We start from the raw sequence: 20,429 nt of genomic DNA, 5'->3' as shown, positions 1-20,429 counted from the left end.
GCTTTTGAAGGAAAGATAAGTGCATTGATTACGGGTGGGACAGATGTAATTAGTTTATAGATATGAAAGGACTAATCTGCCCTTGTTTAAAGAGATCTCTTAAAGATTATGTCTGTTGTTTAAGCTGCTACCATTGATTGCTGCCCTGGGATGTGATGGACAAATGTGTTTGAGTTACTATTCCAACTCTTTTAAGTCTTGAATGGATGAGATTATTAGGGTTTGTGTTTACATTGACGACGGGTGATACTTAAAACGTTTTAAGTGAGAACCGACCTGTAACTCTTCTATGCTCTTGTCGCTTAATTACAAATGTTCTATCTTTTTTTACACAGCATAATTCCAAAGCTTATAGAATTAGGGGAGTTAGAATATGGGCCAGGATCTTATTGCAAGATGTGTAATTGGCTTGGCCCAAATTATAGGCCGAATAAGACAATTTCATTTTCTTTGTTTATCTTTGCTTTTGCAGATCTCATTATGGAGTTTGGGTTATTTGGAAAATGGGTCATTACCTTTCACCCTTTTGTGGTATGTTGTTGGAAGAGAGGAAGAACAGGATCAGGAAAAAAAACAAAGTCTACTCAATGAGTTTTTTATTGCAAGAACTAAATGAGATCACTTAAACAACTATTCAATGAATTCCAAAAATTTTAAAAGGAAAATAAAGTGCTCTCCTAACATCTGGAGTTAGTAACACAAATCTATAAAATAATGTTTTTTAAAAGAATTAATGAATTGGTCACTTATCTCTTACAACACCCTCTAGAGGTGTTGCCTTAGTGCATTATTATAATTCAGACATCTTTTCTTTCAGTGATGTGCCTTTGCCTTTGCCTCAGCTTTCTTTTGTGACTTGGCCTTAGCCTGCAGAAATAGGCAATGGAAATAAAGATAACAATAAAATACAAGGCAAAAAATGAATAGGTCCATCCTCAAGAACTCAGTTGAATAGATCTTAGAAATAGGACTACCAAATAGTAACAAACAACCACATTTCTAGGCTCTAGAAGATGGAGCAGCAAGAAGGAACAAAAACAAGAAGATGAGCTTAGTTCAATGTTTTCAGAATCATCGTAAGATAAACATGATAATCCATAAGGCGGAACGATGGTATGCGAGAGAAGCAATCAAGGAATCAGTCTGCAGGTGTATATTATAACTCATCTTATGGAAAACTAGTAGCACGTTAAAAACTCTATCCAACAAGAGGACTTCAAAAACTTTTTATTTGAAAAGATGATTAGAATAGTTCCAGCATAGAGACACAAGGAAGTGTTAAGTTTGAATATTTCCACATATCTATAACATTAACAGATCAAAGACTATTATAGTTAAGGTCCATTTCCAGTTGTAACAGATTCCTTGTCCATCTAAACCCTATGGATATGGTTGCACTACTGTGTTGGACAATTTGTTAAAAATAAATAAAATCTCCTAGAAGATAAGGTGGCATTGGAGTAAGTTACAATTGACATTGAAGAAGAACTTGAAGACTAGGCGCCACAGGGGCTCTTTATCTAGTAGTCGACTAATCTTTATATTCCTAAAGCAGTAAGCGAAAGAAGAGGTTAGAACCAGCTCCACCGGCTAAAGGGACATGGACTCTTCAGAAGGCTCAGGTTGAATAACTGAATCTGAATCAGTAGCTTTAGGTATAGGGATTCCGGTTCTAACTAAACAGATTGGAAGAAGTGCTATATGAGGACTTCAAAATTAAATAGAATATGTTTCTTTTCATTCCTCGTCAAACCCGAATCACTGAAAAGGATAAGAAGACAAAGTTTCTTTTTTTCATATCTGTAACTCTTCAAAAGTTATGTTGAGTAAAAAATAAAAGTTAATAAAGTAAAATTTTTGTTTATTTCATATCTTGATTGGGTAGTATACTTTGATAAGAAAAATAAAGTATGTGTGAGTAAATGGGGAAATGCTAAAGAGTGAATATTTTACGTTGCTTTGAAAAGAAAGTGTTCGACCCAATATTTCCATTTTTCTGTAAAGATAGTGAGGATGCATAGCCAGGGTTGTTGAACTTATTCGGTAAATATAATAGATGAACAAACAAAAGATATTTGGTTTGAGAAGCGCACACGCAACTTTTGTCTGTGGAAAGATGATACAGAGTTTTGTCATCTTTATAAGTGGTTTAGTTAACACCATCCAAAATCTCATTCGTTACATGGACAATTAGTAAACAAAAACTCACTGAAGATATGTGAAATATCTGGAGTTTGGTATGGCGTTAAACAAGGTTTGAATGGGTAAGTGATGTCATAAACAGTGAAGACATTCAATGATTTAAGATGGACCTATTTTGCTCAAGAAAAAACTTTCGTATGGAATGCAAAGAAGCAAAAATTAAATAGATTTAGGAAGGAAAATGTAATATCATCTTGAAGAAACACTACAAGGGAAAGAGATTCTCCATAAAGTATTATCCATGAATAATAATTCACAATTAAGTGACAGTTGATAATGGAGAATGAGAATAAATTCTCAACTTCAAAAGCATGGGATTTAATTAGATTTAAGGTGCCAGCAAGTTTAGTCCTCAAAATTTGTTCCTGGACACCAATTTGCTTTTGGCTAGCTTTCCATGGAAAACTCACGAGGAAGGATAAGGTTACTAACTTTAAATTGGTTATAGATGATTCATTCATGTTCATTGCAGAGGTGAAAGTGAAACTCTTGATCAATTTTGTTTAAATGCCTTTCAAAATATGGATCAAGCTAAATAAATGTATGATGATTAATAATGATCTTAAAGAATAGAAATATGTTTGGAGACTGCATTTATGAAAGTTGGAAGGAAAGAAACTCAAGAATCTTTGGAAGCAAGAACAGAAGTAATGAAGAATTATGGAACAAAGTATCAAATTCATTCCAAAATGAGTTACTTTGTTCAGACACTAATATTAATGACTATCAATGATTCAGAAAGAATGAAACAAGTCAGGATTCCAGACAATTATTACATTATATGACGATTCAATCTGTTGTCTAATCTCACGCACAAATAAAGACAATATCATGTTCAATTTCAAATATATAACACAAATCAAAGAGAAAAGGAGTGTACCTTCACGAACTTGAGCTTGATACTTCCATAAACGAGACCAAAAGAGAAGGCGGAAGCGCGAGCTACCTGATCAACATACAAAACAACACAAAATTCTTGAATTAAATGAGATGTTTGAATAAAAATCATTACATTACATTTGTTTACAATAATCAGTATCAGTATGCATATTAAATTGAAGATCAAACATATAAGATTTACCAAAGCAAAGGTACTCTTTCCGGAGTAAGGTCCAGGAGGAAGCGCCATTAAATCTTCTTCTCCAATTTTGGGAAAACGAACGAACAGTGAAGCAAGGAGGAAAGAAGAGGAGACTGTTAAATACCTTAGTTTATTGAGATCTATGTGACCTAGTCCAACGGAAAAAATTCATAACTTCCATTTGAAAAAAAAAATATTTGTCAGAAGTGGGGTTTGAACCCACGCCTCCTTTCGAAGACCAGAACTTGAGTCTGGCGCCTTAGACCACTCGGCCATCCTGACATTTGTTTAAGTTTTAGGATCATAGATATAAAGACAATAATAACAATAAAAGGGTTTTTAAATTAAGTAACCGCATAATTACATATTAGATAGGGTCCCAAATGATCATGAACAGCTCGTGACAACCAACAAAATGTTTGAGCTCGAGTTAGACTCAAAATATTATCGAACATAACCGGCTTGATTCGCTTGCAAGGAGAAATCATTCTACAATAATAAACTTACAAACAAACAAACCCACCTCAGGTATATATTGTTCTGGACGGGCACTAAAGGTTGTAATCTAACTCACGAATATAAGCCAATCAACAAACAGACAAGGTAAGGGGAGACCAATGTCAGAAAAAGATGCCCAAACTAGGGACCAGTGATGGGGTTCAGGCAACATTCCCTCCATGAAAAAAACAACATACCCACTTAAAAAAGGAATAAAACATCTTAATATAAAATACCCAGTTTTTAGACTATAAAATATATAAGGTGTTTGTACATGAACACATATTATGATAATGGCAAATGAAATAGTACTGATTTGATGATTATAGTTATAATAATACACCACTTGATTGTGTTTTATGCAAAAAAAAAAAAAACAATTAAAGAATATGCATAATAGACTCTCAGACTCATGCAAAATAAACTAGACATGGGAAATCAAAGTTTCTGTTGTTGCTGGCCATGGGTGGGGTTTGTTGGTTTTCTCCTTTTGAAACCTAAGGTTTGGATTCATGTGATGTGGCTGTGTTGTTCTGTTGCTGTGATGTTGGCTGCTGCAATGGCTTTTGAGTTTGCGGCTGCTGCTGCTGCGATTGTTGTTGTTGTTGGAGCTGATGATGATGTGCATGAAACATCTGGGGATTCAGAGAGAGTTGTTGAAACTTGGATGCATCTCCTCCGTTCAGTTCCGCACTTGCCAGCTTCAATCTATGAACCTCTGCTGTCAAAGCTTCATTGAGAGCTGTGAAATCCATGCATCATACAAATATATAAGGAAATCTAGCAGACCTTGTTTGATTAATCAATCCCATCATCAATCAAATAATCAACTAAATACTAAAATCCATTTACTTTTTCTTTTATGACATTTTAAAAAATATTGAATACAAATTATATTCAAATCATCCATTTTTTCATCAAACAAGATTTTTTTTCAAATAACCCAGATTATTTCCAATTAACCCTACATAAAACAAGCTCTGAATGTTGTAGACTTTCATTTGCTCTTTCTAATCAGCAGTTTTAGAAAGATGATAATAACTACTATAATCATACCCTCTCTAAGTTGAGCCTGCTGTTCCATGGATTGTAATCGAAACTTCAACTCATTGTTCTGGCTAGTAAGTCCAGTAGAATCTCTCTGCACATGACAAGGAATAAAATTAAGGTTCCGAGAAGAAGAAATTAATATGACTAGTGTCAATGGGTTCTTTAGTTTAGAAGAAATGATCATTATCCCAAAAAATCTAAGTGTGTTATGTTTGTTAGAAAAAATTATATTATAATTTGGATCATTATCAAAAAAAATTATTTGTATACCAAACAAAGCAACAAAAATGATACTATAATCTGGACCATGATACCAAAACAAATCTAAAACCAAATAAAAAGATCACTTCTAATTTAATTTTGACGAATTTTTTCAGTAAGATCGAAATTGTGGGAAGAATTATGACAAAATACTAGTTTTCCAATAAGGCTTGTTACCTGCAAATGAGTAAGTTGTGCAGACAAAGTTGTTGCCTCTGTCTGAAGTGTCTGAACCTTGTGTTCAAGCTCAGCGATATATCTCATCTTCCTTTCCTTAGAACGGGCAGCAGATTGACGGTTTGCCAAGATCCTGAATTGGCCAATCAGTCAGCATTGTTTCGAACAATCATTTGTTAATAAAAAAATTATAAAATAAAAAGGCATCCAAGATGGTGGGGTACCTTTTAGCTCGCTTAGGATCATTGACTGCTATTTCAGCAAGTTTCTCATTGGCCATTATTTTCTTCATCTCGGCACCACTGAACTCACCTCCATTCACAAAATCCAAACTGAAGCCATTCGACTTAGCATCTTGTGCAGAATGTATTCCTGGGGAAGGCATCTCATCACCAAAGTTCATCTTCTCCATGAAACTATCCATAGAAAGACTTCTGTAATGTCTGCTGGCACTTGGAACAATTTCTTCTCCTCCTGCATTTCTTTTCAAACTGATACCACCACCACCGCTCTCATTTACACTGCTTGTCGCTTCATTGTCACTGCTGTCGCATCCATTTGTTTTCGACCCACTGGCTCTACTCTCCTCTAGATTATCATTAGATTGCTTATCATCTGTCCCTGACGAATTCAATGCATCAATGTTGTCCAAATTCATATAAGCCGAAAAAAGATCATCCACAACTTCTCCTTCTGTTTTCCTCTCACCAGTTTCTTCTGAGTTCTGCTCCCTGCTCTTACTCCAACTCACTTCTCGCTTAACTAATGTAGATGGGCTTCTTGCTGGAACAAATGGAGGAGGAGACTGAATCATAGAGGAGAATCCAAATGGAATGTCGCTGTTAGAGCGACGGTGAGCTTTGCGAGGTGGAAGGCTTTCTCCAGCCCTTGGCAGACCCCTCATGAAAGGAGAAGGCGGCAAAAGTACATCTCTATCCTCCATTGACACGTCTGTTGACAATGGACCAGAATTCGAGTTCGCTGGGGAGTCCCTATAAGGGGATGGGCTAAGTGGAGGTAAGGAATCAAGGGAGAAAAATGAGGGTTGTGATAAGGATCGAGAATGAGTTGGGCTAGGACTGAAATTTTGCGAACCATGAAGTTGACTAGCCGGACGGGAAGATGGAATCTGTGAATAAGGTGAAATCGGAGGGATCTGCGGATGGGAAGGTGGTATCCCTACTCTCTTAATCGAATCAACAGTATAGTTTGACGAAAATTGCCTCACGGGAGGACGAACTGATGAGGTATTAAACTGAGGTATATCTAATTGAGGCATGGAAATGGGTTTCTTTTGAAGTGAAGAAGGTGAAGTTCCAAAAGAAGATTGTAGCCTTTGTATCACATCCATATCCATACTAGTTTCCTCAGTATCTCCCATTTCTTCTAACCTATATCTATGGTATGACCTGAGAAACCCTAAGATATCAGAACCCAATAGATTATAATGTAAAAAACATCAAAAGAATTTCATAATTCCAACAAATCTTCTTTTTTTACACTTACCCAGTTGATTTAAAACCCCAGACTACGAAATGAGCTCACTAACAACAGCGGATCATCGGTCTCTGCTGCAACATCAGACCATTGAAGAGTTGAGAATTGAAAACAATACAAAGGGGGGAATGATCTTTCGTACCTTGTCACTATACGGTGATTTGAAGCTCAGAAACAATGGCAGTCGGCGGCGCAAGATAGGCAAGAAATTTTTCGCCACATTTGGGACAATTTGGTTTAAAGATCGGGCGAGATATTTGAAGACGGCAGCTTTAGTGAATAACTTTCGATTTTAGTGAGGCGGAAACAACAAAGTCTCTGATTTCTTCTCTTCTTCTTCGTTTACTCTTTTACCTTTCTCTCTCTAGACATTTTTCTGTATTGACGAAGAAAACCACACGGGTTTCATGACCAGCATACTAGGACGCGTGAATTTAATAGTAGGAAGAATTTCATTTGAGCTTGAGATTGCATTTCGATTAAATTTCAATTTAATTCCGACCGCATTTGACAAGCGCCCTTTTTTTCCCCTCCATCACCGCAGATTATGTTGCAATAAATCCCTCAATACTAAAGTGTCTCTCACGCTCACTCAATGGCCGTGAACTGTACGACCTGGTTTCTAAGATTTTTAACAATAATTTTTTAAGTTAACATATAAATACTTTTATATTAAGAAAAAGATCAAATCAAATATTACTTATTCACTTTTATTAATTAAATTACTTTATTTATTAATTAAAATATTTTCTATTTCTTTTTATCAAATTAATTAATACAAAATACAAAATAATATTTATAAAATTAAAATAAACCATTAATGATCTAGATACCAAATTTTATAAATAATTTACAAAATAAAACTTTTAATGGAAAAATCTAAAGATCAGTCCATTTGTAAAGAGTTTCTTTAAATGCGAATTTATTTGAATTTTTAAACAACGAGGGTTAAAATTAAGCAAGTCGAATGAATCGATAAAACTGAAAATTTTCTACCAAAATATTTTGAACAGCATTTAAAATTATCATTAGTCGAGGGTCGGTAAACAACGTCTGAAAAAGTCATGTCAAAAAATTGAGAATGACATGTCGCTCTTGTTTTACCATGAATTGAGAGTGAGAAAATTGCAATACATGAATTTGTGTGAACAATTTATAGAGATGTCAATGTGTATCCGACCGTACCGTCGGGTAGTGAAGTATTCGTCTTCAAACCCAATTTTTATTTCACTACTCGACCCTGATGTGTATCTCTATTTTTATCTCCATTCTCAATTCGTCGGATACTCAATTCCCGACTAAATAATTATAAGATTGTAAATTTAAAAAGAATAAATATAATGATAAAGAGAGATAATATACTTAATTGTGTACCTACTTAATAGATGTTGAAGAAGATAACATTTTGATTGTTACTAGAGTTGAAAAAAAAATTAATAATAAATAATGAAGAAAGAAAAATATATTTTGTTATTAAAAATAAAATTGAAAATTAATGACTCGTGAGAGAGAAATAACCTTTGTATTAAAAAATTAAAATTTGAGTAGTTTGTGAATAAGAGCAAAAGAAATGATATATTTATTTTGTTATTGGTTACTATTTAGCATATGAAAACTCACATTAAACATTAATAAAAAAACACATTTTATTTTTAATATTAATATAATCGAGTCTGGGTTTTGTACCCTCCTCATTCCCGAACACGACCAGATACCTTCTAAACCACTCATACTCGACCTCGATTTAAAATATTTGAACCCGACCATCGGGTACCTACGAATATTGAGTATATAAGTTCTTGTTGTCATATCTAGTAATTTATATGATTGAAAATTGTATAATTTCATCTCAAATAAATAATTCCTAAAAAGATAACATAAACAATTTTTAGAATGTCCACAAGTCTGACATCTTCACAATCTCAACCACACCTCTTGGTAATCGACATAACTCACCTCATAAGAGGTTCCAAATATTCGAAATCTCCATACAATGAATGAGAGGTAAAACTTTTTTATAACACGTACTAGAGTACGCATACATTTATTGTCGGTATTGTCAATACACTACCGTGGATAACACCACCAAATAAAAAGATATTTGATGAAATGTTGCACCTCAAGAGCTTCCCCTAGTTAACTAACCCCTTGTCTCCACTTGATTAGTTAAATAATAACAAAGACTCACTAAAAATATTATATTCCTCCATTTAAGAAGGTCTTCAACTTCAAGAACTAGTAGATTTTCTTCCCAAAATATTAAGAATGTCAATAAGCTCAATATGAAAAGAAACTATTTAGGATCATTATTCTCCCTAACATTTCTTGTTTTTCTTCTAAGAATAATGAGATTTTATTGTAACCTCCCAACTGTATAATCAATTACAAGTATAACACAATAAATTTCACAACTTACAAAAACAACAAGGGAAAGAAAAACAAAGAAAATGAAACAACACATTTGAAGTATCCCACAAGGAATTGATGTCGTTGTGAAGCTCATTGTCAACTTTAAGCCATTAATTTTCCTTGGAGGAGATACAAATTAAATTATTAATGTATCTCGACCGGGTAGGTTGCTGATACTGATAGCGACTACAATAATTCAATCTTGATAGGTGTAAAAAATGATCCTAATCTAGCTAGCTGGAAGAAGAATCTTTGCTTACTTCAATGTTGTCCAAATGTAGAAGGTTGTGCTTTGTTGAATTGGCTTTATATAGGTAGATGGAATGGGTTTCAATTCCATCAACAATGCTCCACATACTTAGTATTACAAACAATAATGTTTTTTTATACAATAAACTAACTAAAAAAAATAGGACAACGGATTAAGTATATAGCCTGCAAACACACTATTTAATCAGACGCAGAACTTGCCTGGGCTCAAACCCAAGAACTTAGGGTTAGTATCTATCTTTTATTGTCGCTAGGCTAAAAAAGAGGATTACAATAAACCAACTATTAACTCATTACAATTTAAAAAAGAATGGATTTGGAGATAACATATGTTTTAAAAAAATTAATAATATAATATAATATAATATATATATATATAAAGGGCCTAGTTTTGTTAGCTCCCCAAAAGTAAAAAATAAAGTTTAGCTGTGTTTGAGCTCAATTATAGACAAACATAATGACACAAGTATGAAGCCTTCAAATTTCAGAATGAACCAACCAAACAGAAAAAACAAAATTAATGAAAATAGACTAACCCCGAATAATCCAGAAAAATTTCGATTAAGTTTCTAAAAGATTGAATGTCAGACATAATAGAGTCAGCTCCCGACCTACAATCTTGCTGGAAATTAAATAGTTCAATTGACACCAACTAATATCCGAATTCAAATAAATTTTTTCAGATTTGTATGCGTCAATCTTAAATCAGTTCAAAAATAAAAAGCTGAGTTTGCAAGAAATTTTGAAATGGAGTTTTTAATTTGAAAATTTCTTAAATTGTAAACTTATTGATAAACAAAAAGAATGATAAAGAAGAGAAAAAAATTTTAACCCAAAAAAATAAGAAAGTAAAATAATAATAATTAGCTAGTGGTTTCTTTGTTTTTATAAATATGATTTATTTTAGGGTAATAACTTCATACGTTAGTTTTCCTTAATTGAAAGAACTAAATAAAATATTTTTAATAATACATAAATTTGAGAATGTAAATGAATGGTTAAATACATGTTATTTCATTTAAATAAAAATAAACAAATCTTGTGTACAAATTTGGCGCGTGGGGCCGTGGGCTTCGTTTCCCATGCTTAATAAGTATTATAAATTAATAAAAAAAAAAGGTATGAGCAAATAGTCAAATGAGTTTGACTGTATGTTTAAATTAGTGATTTCGTCTGACAATTTTAACACTGTTCATTTGTAAAAAAGTAATCATTGTAAATTATATGTAGTGGGATTACTTTATTTGAATATATTATTTTGTTATTTTTTCTTTTTGTTAATTTAGATAAACTTAGGACCGTTTGATATTGGGTTTTTCAAATTTGTATTTAAGAATTTTTTTAATAAAATAAATAAAATAAATAAAATAAATAAATTATTTAAATATTTGTGTATTTAAAATTTAAATTTAATAAAATAAAATAAAATAATAATATTTTAATTTCTTTGATAGTTAAAATGATAAACTTAAAATCAAATATTTTTAATCTTGTTTGATTTAAAGAATTTTAATATTTTTTTATTTTTTTTTAAATTAATCATTTCACAATTATTTTATCATAAATTATTCAATTTATCAATTAATTTTTTTTTTAATTTTAAATACATTCTTTAATTCCATAAAACTAAAAATAAACAAGGTCTTACAATTGAAACACATATATACTAGTTGAAGTTATTTAAGTAATTTATTAGATAATCTTGTTTAAATTGAATTATTAGGTAAAAATATTTAAAATGTATTAATATATAATTAATAAATATTATTTTTTTTTGAAAAATAATTAATATTTTAATTGATATAATGAAACAAAAATAATTGTTTTTAAAAAAATTATTAAATGATCATATCCAAACAAATGTATTTCTTTTCTTAAAGAAAAATATTAGGGGTTATACTCTCATGATTTCTAACTATCATGCCTTCCACTTTATTTAAAAAAAAAATAATGAGAATTAAATGTACAACTTTTAAAATTTATAAATTTATTTATATGAATTATAATTCAAAGTAAGTATTGTTGGTTGTCTTTGTAAGCTAATTATCTTTATTTATTTTTGTTAGTAGAAAAAGTACATATTATTATTATTACTAAAATAATTAAATTTAGTCTGTCTCAAATTTTAAAAAAAAAATAATAATAAACAAAAAGAACAAGATGTTTCTACTTAAAAAACATTAAAAATTTACTAATTGTTGTATAAAAAGCTTAATAAAAATATATGAATATCCTAATAAGAAAGACTCTCAATTATATTTGAATCTACAATTAACCATTTCAGTCTTTATATGTTTGTTATTACTACTATTGTTTTGTAGAATAAAATGAATATTTAAAGTAAGAAGCAAAGAAAGTCTGTTATAGCTGTAAAATAACATGTTCAAAGGTTTGAAATATGAGGACAAATTTCTCTATTATTATATGTGTTAATGTTGGATTTGTTAGATGATTATTATAATCTATTAGATTATATAATTTATATATTCCAAAAAAGCTTGACTTTATTTGGATTATTCTTTTGTCCAACTTTTACCCATTTACTAACAATGTAAGAAGATAATTTATTATCATTATTATTATTTTAATTTAGAAGAGATACATATCTTTTAACATGTTTGTACTCGATTTAATTTTAAAAATTATTTTAATTTATGTCTTAAATTTTAGAGTTGTGAGAGGGACAATGAATGTTGTTAGAAACGAAAATAAGGTCACGAATCTGACGTGCTATGTCACTTGTGTATGAGAGATAAATACAAAAAAAAAAATCATTCTAAAAAATAATTAACAATGTTCGGGACAAAAATGTTCAAATAAACTTGATTTTCCGTTTACATCTCATTAAAATATCTCGAACGAATCCCGAATATGACCAATTTGTTTAAAATTTATCATTAAATTTTGTGACATAATAATTTTTTTAATCTAATGTACCTGTGTTAAATTACATCGGATTCATGTCTTTACTTTCGTTATATTTTCGTTACCTAAATTATTTCTTTAAATTCTATTTGTAGATCCAAACGCAATTAGATAACTAATATTTAATAAATAATTAGGTTTAGATGGGTTAATGTTAATTTAATAGATCGCGTGTGATTGTTAAACAAATCGGCCGGTATAATTTGCCTCGTGATCTGCGCCGGAGAATAGTGAAGGGTGGGTCCAGATCAAGACGTAGGACAAAGTCATTAGAACACGTGGCAATCAAAGGGTTAAATATTAAAAGGGTACCTTGTCCTACTCATATATGATATATCCATCTCTCCTCTTTTATTTTTTAAAAAACAATGCTTATCTATTTTCTCCTTTATACTTAATTATTTCATTTTTATGTTTTTTTAATATTTTAATGAGATTATCAAATATCAACCATTACTTTTTACACATTTAGAGTTGCATAATAAAACATAAGTTAATTCAATAGAACAAGAATACAACTCACAATAACAATTTATCAAAAAGTTAGGTAAAAAAAACATTATTGTTATAGTAAAAACATCACACGAAATAATTCTGAAAATAAAATATCAACATGCAAAAAATATATAAAATGGAGTGTACATTTAAATATAAGAGTGCGGTAGTCTAGTTAAAAATATTAATAAAATAAATTATTATTTTTGAAAGTATAAAATAAATTTCATTGATCTGTATATTGGGAAGATAGTAAATAAATATACCATACAACCCATAAAAAAATATAAAAATTATCATTATCATTTATCTATCATAATTGTTACTAAAATAACATAAAAACAATGAGACATTTTTCATCATTTCAAATCATTCTAATTAACTCATAAAAATATCACTTATCAATTTTAGTGTTAGTTGACTTTCCAATTTCGTTACGTTTATAAGCTTCTCTATGAATTTCTCACCTTATTTTTCTTATCATAATTTTTTCGTAATTATTTGCTTTTTTAAAATGACATGGACCAACCTGAAAATCTCAATTAGTTGATCTTTATATCTATAGAAAGCCTCCAAGTCCTATCTTAAATTCTTTATTAGTTTGCAGAGTAATTGAGGTACAAACATAAAAAAAAATCAGAAAGAAACAATGTAACGAAACAGGAAAAATAAACTCGTCTGCATTGAAAACTTATAATTTAATACTAAAGTGTCTAACGTAAAATTATGAATTCGAGTTTTTCCATCGAACAATTTTCAAAAATAATCTCCAAATGATTGTGTCTGATTTTTATGTTATTTTGTTTTCAAAATTCTGCATAAGTTCATTAATGCAGAGAAGAATCATAACTGGAAATGAAAATTTCTAATGTTTCTTTTATTCAAAAATATTATCATTCACAGAAATTATTCACTTCTAAATTGACAAATCCTTATCTGAACTCAAACCAGATGATTAAATAAATATCAATATTTGCTATGACCATTATGTAAATTCTAAATCTATCATTTATATTATTACAAAACTTCATAAATAATGACCTACTTTTATAAAACAAAATAAAACAAAAAACTCAAACAAATTCTAGAAAATTAATGCCATTATTAAACAAAGCAGCTAGCTTCATTTTAAAATTATCTTTGAATGATTAACTTTTGGTAACACAAAAGGGAATATAGAAAGTAAGATTAAGATTGCTATCTTTATTTTCTTTTTGATAAAGATAAACGTGTCTATCCTCAAATAAAATATTTAAAAAAGAGGGAAACGTGTGTGCAACCCCATTGTGGTTTGGTTTGATCTACATCAACATTTTTTTTATTATATATAAATACCTTAATAATGACTTACATGTCATTACCCATGATCCTAAGCAAATGTAGTGGTTCAATCTTAAATGCATTGGATTTTATTTCATATTGGTTTATTTAAGATTTTTGTTGTTTTTATTTAAAAAAATTATGTTATTTAAAATTTTAATTAATTGAATTATTATAATATTAATGTATTTTGATCCATGAAATCTTATATGTGTTTATTAAAAAAAATCAATATCAAACCCAAGTTTTATTATATTGCTCCTTTTAAGCTTATTAGGGTTTTTCTTAGTTGGGTTTCTTGGGAAATTTATTATTTATTATAATTTTTATTTTATTTAAATTTAAGATATAAGTAACAATATTGGTAAATACCTAATTCAATCGTTTGATAGAACAAATATGTGATGAGGATTTAATTTAATTCTTCTAATGATCCAGAACTAAGTATTAAGAAAGCTTATTCTATGTTGTTAAGCATGGAAGACAACGAGAAGTTCAAAGTCATATGATAGAGCATAATGAAAATTTTGCTATGCTAATAAGAGACATTACCGATCAACATCAAATTAATCAAAATTATTCAAAAGGGAAAAGCAAAGGACAGAACAATGGAAAAGGAACCAAATCCAACAACAAGGATTTGTTCTGCCAATATTGCAAATCAAGCGGACATGTACAATATGGTGTTTCAAGATAATCGGATACCTAGACTGGTTTAAAGGACAAAAAGATTTAAGATCAGTTAAGAATTCTGCTAATGTTGTTAATACACCTTTCTCAAACTATGAGGAGCAGCCAGAATCTTCGAGTAAATGGAGAAATGTCGACATGATAGCTCTTAAAGATCTTGTCAAGAGTTGTCTCTCAGAAACAAAAGAAAAAGACATATATTTTGCAAGTATGTCTTCGATCTATACAGATTACTTTTATACTGGTGCATATAGTTTAAATGTGCATAGTCATAAAGAAAAAATAATTTGAATTATTGATAGTGGAGCTAGCTGTCATATATGTACTAATTTGTTATTAATGGCAAATATTAAGAAAATAGTAAACATTCCTTTATTTTTACCTGATGGAATAACAAAACATGTTAAACACATGGGTAATACAAGACTTACTAACAAATTAAAGTTAATTAATGTTCTACATGTACCTGATTTTTTATACAATTTGATATTTGTATCGAAACTTGCAAAAAATAGCAATATTAAGTGTCAATTTTCCTTTTCTGAATGTTTATTGCAGGACCCTAAAGATGGAAACTTAGTAGGTACGGGACATTTATCTCAAAATCTCTATTTGTTAGAAAATCTAGATACCAAGTATGTTACTAAAAATAAAGTACATAATATTTCTGTTGATTTTTCAAATAATGCATAGAAGGCTTGGGCATCCTTCTCACACTGGCCTTAAACATGTTTTTGATTTTAGTAAAGATGAACATTTTCATTATGATATTTGTCCATTGGCTAAATTACAAAGATTACCTTTTAATATTAGTACATCTAAAACTACACAATATTTTGCACTTATTCATTTGGATATTTAGAGTCCCTTTAAAGAAGCATCACTTATTGACTGTCCTTCTATGTTAACAATAGTGGAGGACTATAATAGATGCACATGAACATACATGTTAAAAATTAAAGCAGTAGTTATTCAAACATTCATAAATTTTCATGTCATGATTAAAACACAATTTAATTCTTCCATTAAAATTGTCCAAACAAACAATAGTAGTGAACTTTTAAGTCATGCATGCCAATATTTTTTTTTAAAAACATGGTATTTGCATCAGAAATCTTGCATCTACACTCAACAACAAAATGGAGTGGTAGAACGTAAGCATCAACATCTTCTTCAAGTTGCACGATCACTAATGTTACAAGCACAAATGCCATTACATTTTTGACCATTTTCAATTTTGATAGCTACATATATAACAAATAGAACTCCTTCAAATGTTTTAAATTGAGAATGTCCATTTTTTCTTCTACATAGACAAAAACTAGATTACTCTAGTCTGAAATTTTTTGTTTGTCTTTGTTATATAAAAAATAATACACCACACAAAAACAAATTTGAACCTAGAGGAAGGAAATGTATCTTTCTTGGTTATTTTTCAGGTCAAAAGGGATATAAAGTTTTTGATGTTTCAAATGAAACAATAATTGTATTTAGGAACATTATTTTTCATGAAAATATTTTTCCATATCACACTCAGAAAAATATACCAAAGAAGAAAAAATATTCTCTAAGTACTGATGACTATTTTTCTGATTCAGATTCAAATTCAACTTTTTCTACAGATTCATATCTTATTATTAATGATATTGATGCATCACATATTTCTGAAACTGAAACGGTAGAAATACACACAAATCCATTTTAAATCACATCACATCTACAAACTGAAACTGCAGAAATACATATAAATCCATTTCAAAACACATTACATTTACAAGCCGAACAAAGGAAATGAACTAGGGGGAAGAAAACTCCTACCTGGTTAAACGATTATATTGTCAACATAAATAATGCACAAAATTCAGAACCAGAAAAATTCAGAAGATTGATTTGACGACTAATATATTTGAATTTTTCTCGTCCTGATATTAACTTTAGCGTACAACAATTAAGCCAATACATGCAGAAACCCCTTTTAATACATTGGGAGACTGCAATTCAGGTTGTTCGATACTTGAAATGTACTCCTTCACTAGGGTTGTTTTACTCTTGTGCTTCTAATGGTTTACTTGAGAGTTTTTTAGATGTCGATTGGGCAACCTGCTCCGATAGTCGACGATCCGTTACTGGATAATGTGTTAAATACGGAGATGCTCTGGTTTCCTGGAAAACAAAGAAACAAAATACTGTGTCAGATCTTCCTCTGAAGCTGAATATCGAAGCATGGCTACTAAAGTTTGTGAACTCAAATGGCTAACATATTTGCTAAAAGACTTTCATATTCCTGTTCAATTGCCAATTCTTTTAAAATGTGACAATCAAGCTGCAATTCATATTGCCGAAATCATGTCTTTCACGAAAGAACGAAGCATTTGGATATCGACTATCACCTTATTCGCGACAACTTCAAACAAAGATTTATTTTACCACAACATGTCTATTCAAAATCACAAGAGGTTGACATTTTTACAAAACCTTTGGATCGTGGACTATTTTATAATCTTCGAGACAAGATGAATCTTAAGGATGTTCATCTTGAGGAAGGGATGTAAGAATGTAGAATTAATTAGATATATTAAAAGCTAAAGGGCTTAGTTGTATTAACGAGTTTATTAAGGACTATATGTGTTCCGTCTCCGAACTCCTTGAGAGATCCTGAATTTTTCGTCAAACAAAAAATTTTACGCCTGATTAAAAGTGTTTGCGGACTAGGTGCTTAATCCCCTTGTGGACACAATTTTTTTTTTTTCAGAAAAATTGAAGTTAACAATTAAATAAATGTGTCATTATCCTTTACCAATTAATTAACAAAATCAACAAGATATTTTCTCATTTTTTATGTATATAAAATGTGGTGTAGCCATGAATATGTCATTATCAATCTCCCTGCTTTTCTTTATTTCCAATTCAGATAAACTAATAAAATGTGCTGCCATGATTGCTGACAATGATCTTCAAGCTGGGGGAGGTATCATCATGATTACTTATTACATTTTGACCACCGACCATGATTGAAACTGAAACAACATTATAAAAAAAGTCAAACCCATTTCAACTATTTAATCTAGGGCTCAACAGAGAATTGCTTTTTATTCGGCTTTTAATCTGGACACAAAAATTAAAACATACTTGACAATAAGTTGGAACGAATAAACCTAGTATAAGCTGAATCAAACTTAGCCATCATCTACCATCATGTTTCTCTTCTGGCTAACAGACATACACGCCATTAATGATTGCCCACTTCTCAAATCACAAATAGGTAAAATCCAGAATTTATAGGTCTACCCAAGAAAAAAAACACAAAACCAATGCTTCAAATATGCATCAAGTTAAGGGTGATCAAGTGAGTTAACCCAATGCAATCTGCTTAGAAGATAGAAACATATGATGGAATACACCAACAAGTATATGATTACATCAACCTATAACAATTACACAGATTTCCAGACCATGCTTTTACTTAATGGTTATGTAACGATTTGTACCGTGCTTGGCCCAGAAGTCTTTGAGATCTATAGGCATGGACAAATCATGACCATCAACTGCTAGCCGGCTAATCAATCTAGCAAAGACGCTCCCACTCATCTTCCGCCCACCAATTCGCGAATGTCGCTTATTTTCCATATGTGGTAATGGGTACATTGATAGGTTTGTCGTGCAGCAAGATGACTGCCAACCCCCATCCCCCCATTTGTAGCACTGTCTTGGCTGCCCTGTGCAAGAACATACAGGTGTTGCCATGGTTGACTTGTCATAACTAATCTGGCTCACCAGCGATAGATCCTGAGACTCCCATTCCGCTTTTGAACCATCTGTAGTCACACTTCTATTCAAGTCTTCACCAACTTTCTTTCCCTTTTTGTTTGATGACCCCACAGCATTCCTTAGTTTTTTTGTTTGCTCTTTGTGGCGAGATTGGGGGGTTTCTGATGCTATTGGAACAGCCTTAATTGGAACTGGTTCCTCAACAATTGACGAACTTTCTTGGAAACGGAGGGCTGCAATTGCACTCTCTTTTTCTCTACGGGCAGTATCTCGGGCAGTGATCGCTTCATCTCGTTGCTTCATTGCTTCGTTTCGCTGCTGAAATGCATAGTTTTTTTCGGATATTGCTCTGTTTAGTTCATTGATGGCGACTTCCTTCTCAGCCATGATTTTCATCATCTTCTTGTTCATGAGGGAATCGTTTGATTCTTTCGTTTGAAACTGAGTCATATTCCACTGCTGCAATGGACACACTTATGAGGAAATGATGAAAATTGAGATCTTTTTAATTGTTGTTAATTTTGGGTTAGTAAAAAATTACCCCTCCGTGCATCCCATTGTAGTTATCCATCATATATCTCCCGTTCTCATGCTGCCCAGCATTATCCATTGCAAAAGTAGCTAAAGAAAAGGTTAACAATCACCTACAAAAAGGAGAAAAGATATTGAGAATCCTATGAATGATTCGCAATCAAAGCTCTAAAATTACAACAAATGCAGAATGAATTCAAACAGTTTTGTATCAAAACAAGAAACATTTTCAGATAACACAAAATTCAGTAATTTTGACAAAATTAACAGTTCAGTTCAATCCATAGACAATGCATAGCATAACAGAAAATAACCCAGTACATCATCAACAAGCAGGATCCACTTCTGCTCAGTTCGAGGCAGTGTGTATCGGAAAAATCGAAAAGCTAGGGTTAGACAAATGGTCGGAAAGGAAAGGCGAAGCGGTCATGAAGATATAAATAAAAATGTAATGGATATAACAACGGTGATTACTGATTAGCATACATAAAGAGACAATGCACGTAATAGAAAGATAGATTGTGAAAGTAAAACGAAACAGGGCAATAAGCGAAAGAAGGAGAAGAAGAAGATTAGACTTACAGATGAAGAATGGAAGCGGCTGAGAATGAGGAGAAGCTAATGGACAGGCAAGAAGGGGAAACGCATCGCTGAAGCAGCCAGCTATGGAGTATAGGACTCATACGGCCATAACCCAATGAGGAGGTATACGTGATTTCTTTCGACAGTCTTCAATTTTCTACCTCTTATTTGTAAAATAGCCCCTTATCTTTCATCTTATTTCTAGATTTACCTAAATTATATACGGGAAGAATATCAATTTTATTTATAAAGTTGGAAGGAGGTGTCAAATTTATTTACAAAATTGTAAAATTCCCTTTAAGTATATAAACTTGTCAAAATTAAGGATGGAAAAATTACCGATATTAAAGGTATATATAAAAAATACGTACTGTAATATATCGAAAATATCGACTTTTAAGGTATACCCAAAAAAAGGTAAGGTATGATACCGATACCGTAATTATTGGTACGGTAAATGTATGAGATTTTTAAAATTTTGGTATATCGAGATATACCAAAATACTGAAATAGTATTTATAAGTTAATTTATATATATAAATATATATAATACTTATAAGGAAATAATTAAATAGATTTGATATTAATTTAATTATAGAAATATAATTTTTGAATAATATCAAAATATAATTATACTGAAATATTATTCAACATATGCAATCTCTACCTTATC

At 30.9% G+C, this 20,429-nt stretch overlaps 2 protein-coding genes, 1 long non-coding RNA gene and 1 other non-coding gene across 7 annotated transcripts; all 4 read right to left on the bottom strand.

Moving 5' to 3' along the window:
- Nucleotides 1–559: 559 nt before the first annotated feature.
- On the bottom strand, nt 560–3,425 carry LOC124927665. Its single transcript, XR_007098422.1, has 3 exons — nt 3,284–3,425; nt 3,083–3,148; nt 560–867 (listed from the first exon to the last, which is right to left on the bottom strand). It is a non-coding gene; the product is annotated as an uncharacterized LOC124927665 (long non-coding RNA).
- A 56-nt stretch (nt 3,426–3,481) lies between these two features.
- Nucleotides 3,482–3,565, bottom strand: TRNAL-CAA. The gene has a single exon. It is a non-coding gene; the product is annotated as a tRNA-Leu (tRNA).
- A 449-nt stretch (nt 3,566–4,014) lies between these two features.
- LOC124925353 (bZIP transcription factor 29-like) lies at nt 4,015–7,161 on the bottom strand. 3 transcript variants are annotated; one of them, XM_047465332.1, is made up of 6 exons: nt 6,909–7,161; nt 6,776–6,840; nt 5,494–6,678; nt 5,270–5,402; nt 4,838–4,922; nt 4,015–4,523 (listed from the first exon to the last, which is right to left on the bottom strand). In XM_047465332.1, the coding sequence occupies exons 3-6, from the start codon at nt 6,648–6,650 to the stop codon at nt 4,279–4,281; spliced, it is 1,620 nt and encodes a 539-aa protein (XP_047321288.1). In that variant the 5' UTR covers nt 6,651–6,678; nt 6,776–6,840; nt 6,909–7,161; the 3' UTR covers nt 4,015–4,278. The 3 variants fall into 3 exon arrangements, with proteins under 3 accessions (XP_047321288.1, XP_047321289.1, XP_047321290.1); XM_047465333.1 differs by having other exon boundaries at nt 6,776–6,837; XM_047465334.1 differs by lacking the exons at nt 6,776–6,840; nt 6,909–7,161 and having other exon boundaries at nt 5,494–6,688.
- An 11,009-nt stretch (nt 7,162–18,170) lies between these two features.
- Nucleotides 18,171–19,891, bottom strand: LOC124927520 (protein BASIC PENTACYSTEINE4). Of its 2 annotated transcripts, none has more exons than XM_047467949.1 (3): nt 19,757–19,891; nt 19,185–19,287; nt 18,171–19,102 (listed from the first exon to the last, which is right to left on the bottom strand). In XM_047467949.1, exons 2-3 carry the CDS (start codon nt 19,251–19,253, stop codon nt 18,335–18,337), a joined length of 837 nt encoding a protein of 278 aa, XP_047323905.1. In that variant the 5' UTR covers nt 19,254–19,287; nt 19,757–19,891; the 3' UTR covers nt 18,171–18,334. The 2 variants fall into 2 exon arrangements, with proteins under 2 accessions (XP_047323905.1, XP_047323906.1); XM_047467950.1 differs by having other exon boundaries at nt 18,171–19,099.
- Nucleotides 19,892–20,429: the final 538 nt, after the last annotated feature.

The sequence above is a fragment of the Impatiens glandulifera genome, chromosome 2, assembly GCF_907164915.1.
Source record: "Impatiens glandulifera chromosome 2, dImpGla2.1, whole genome shotgun sequence".
Taxonomy (NCBI): Eukaryota; Viridiplantae; Streptophyta; class Magnoliopsida; order Ericales; family Balsaminaceae; genus Impatiens; species Impatiens glandulifera.
Note: the sequence above shows the minus strand (reverse complement) of the source record. Positions and strands in the feature narration are given on the sequence as shown.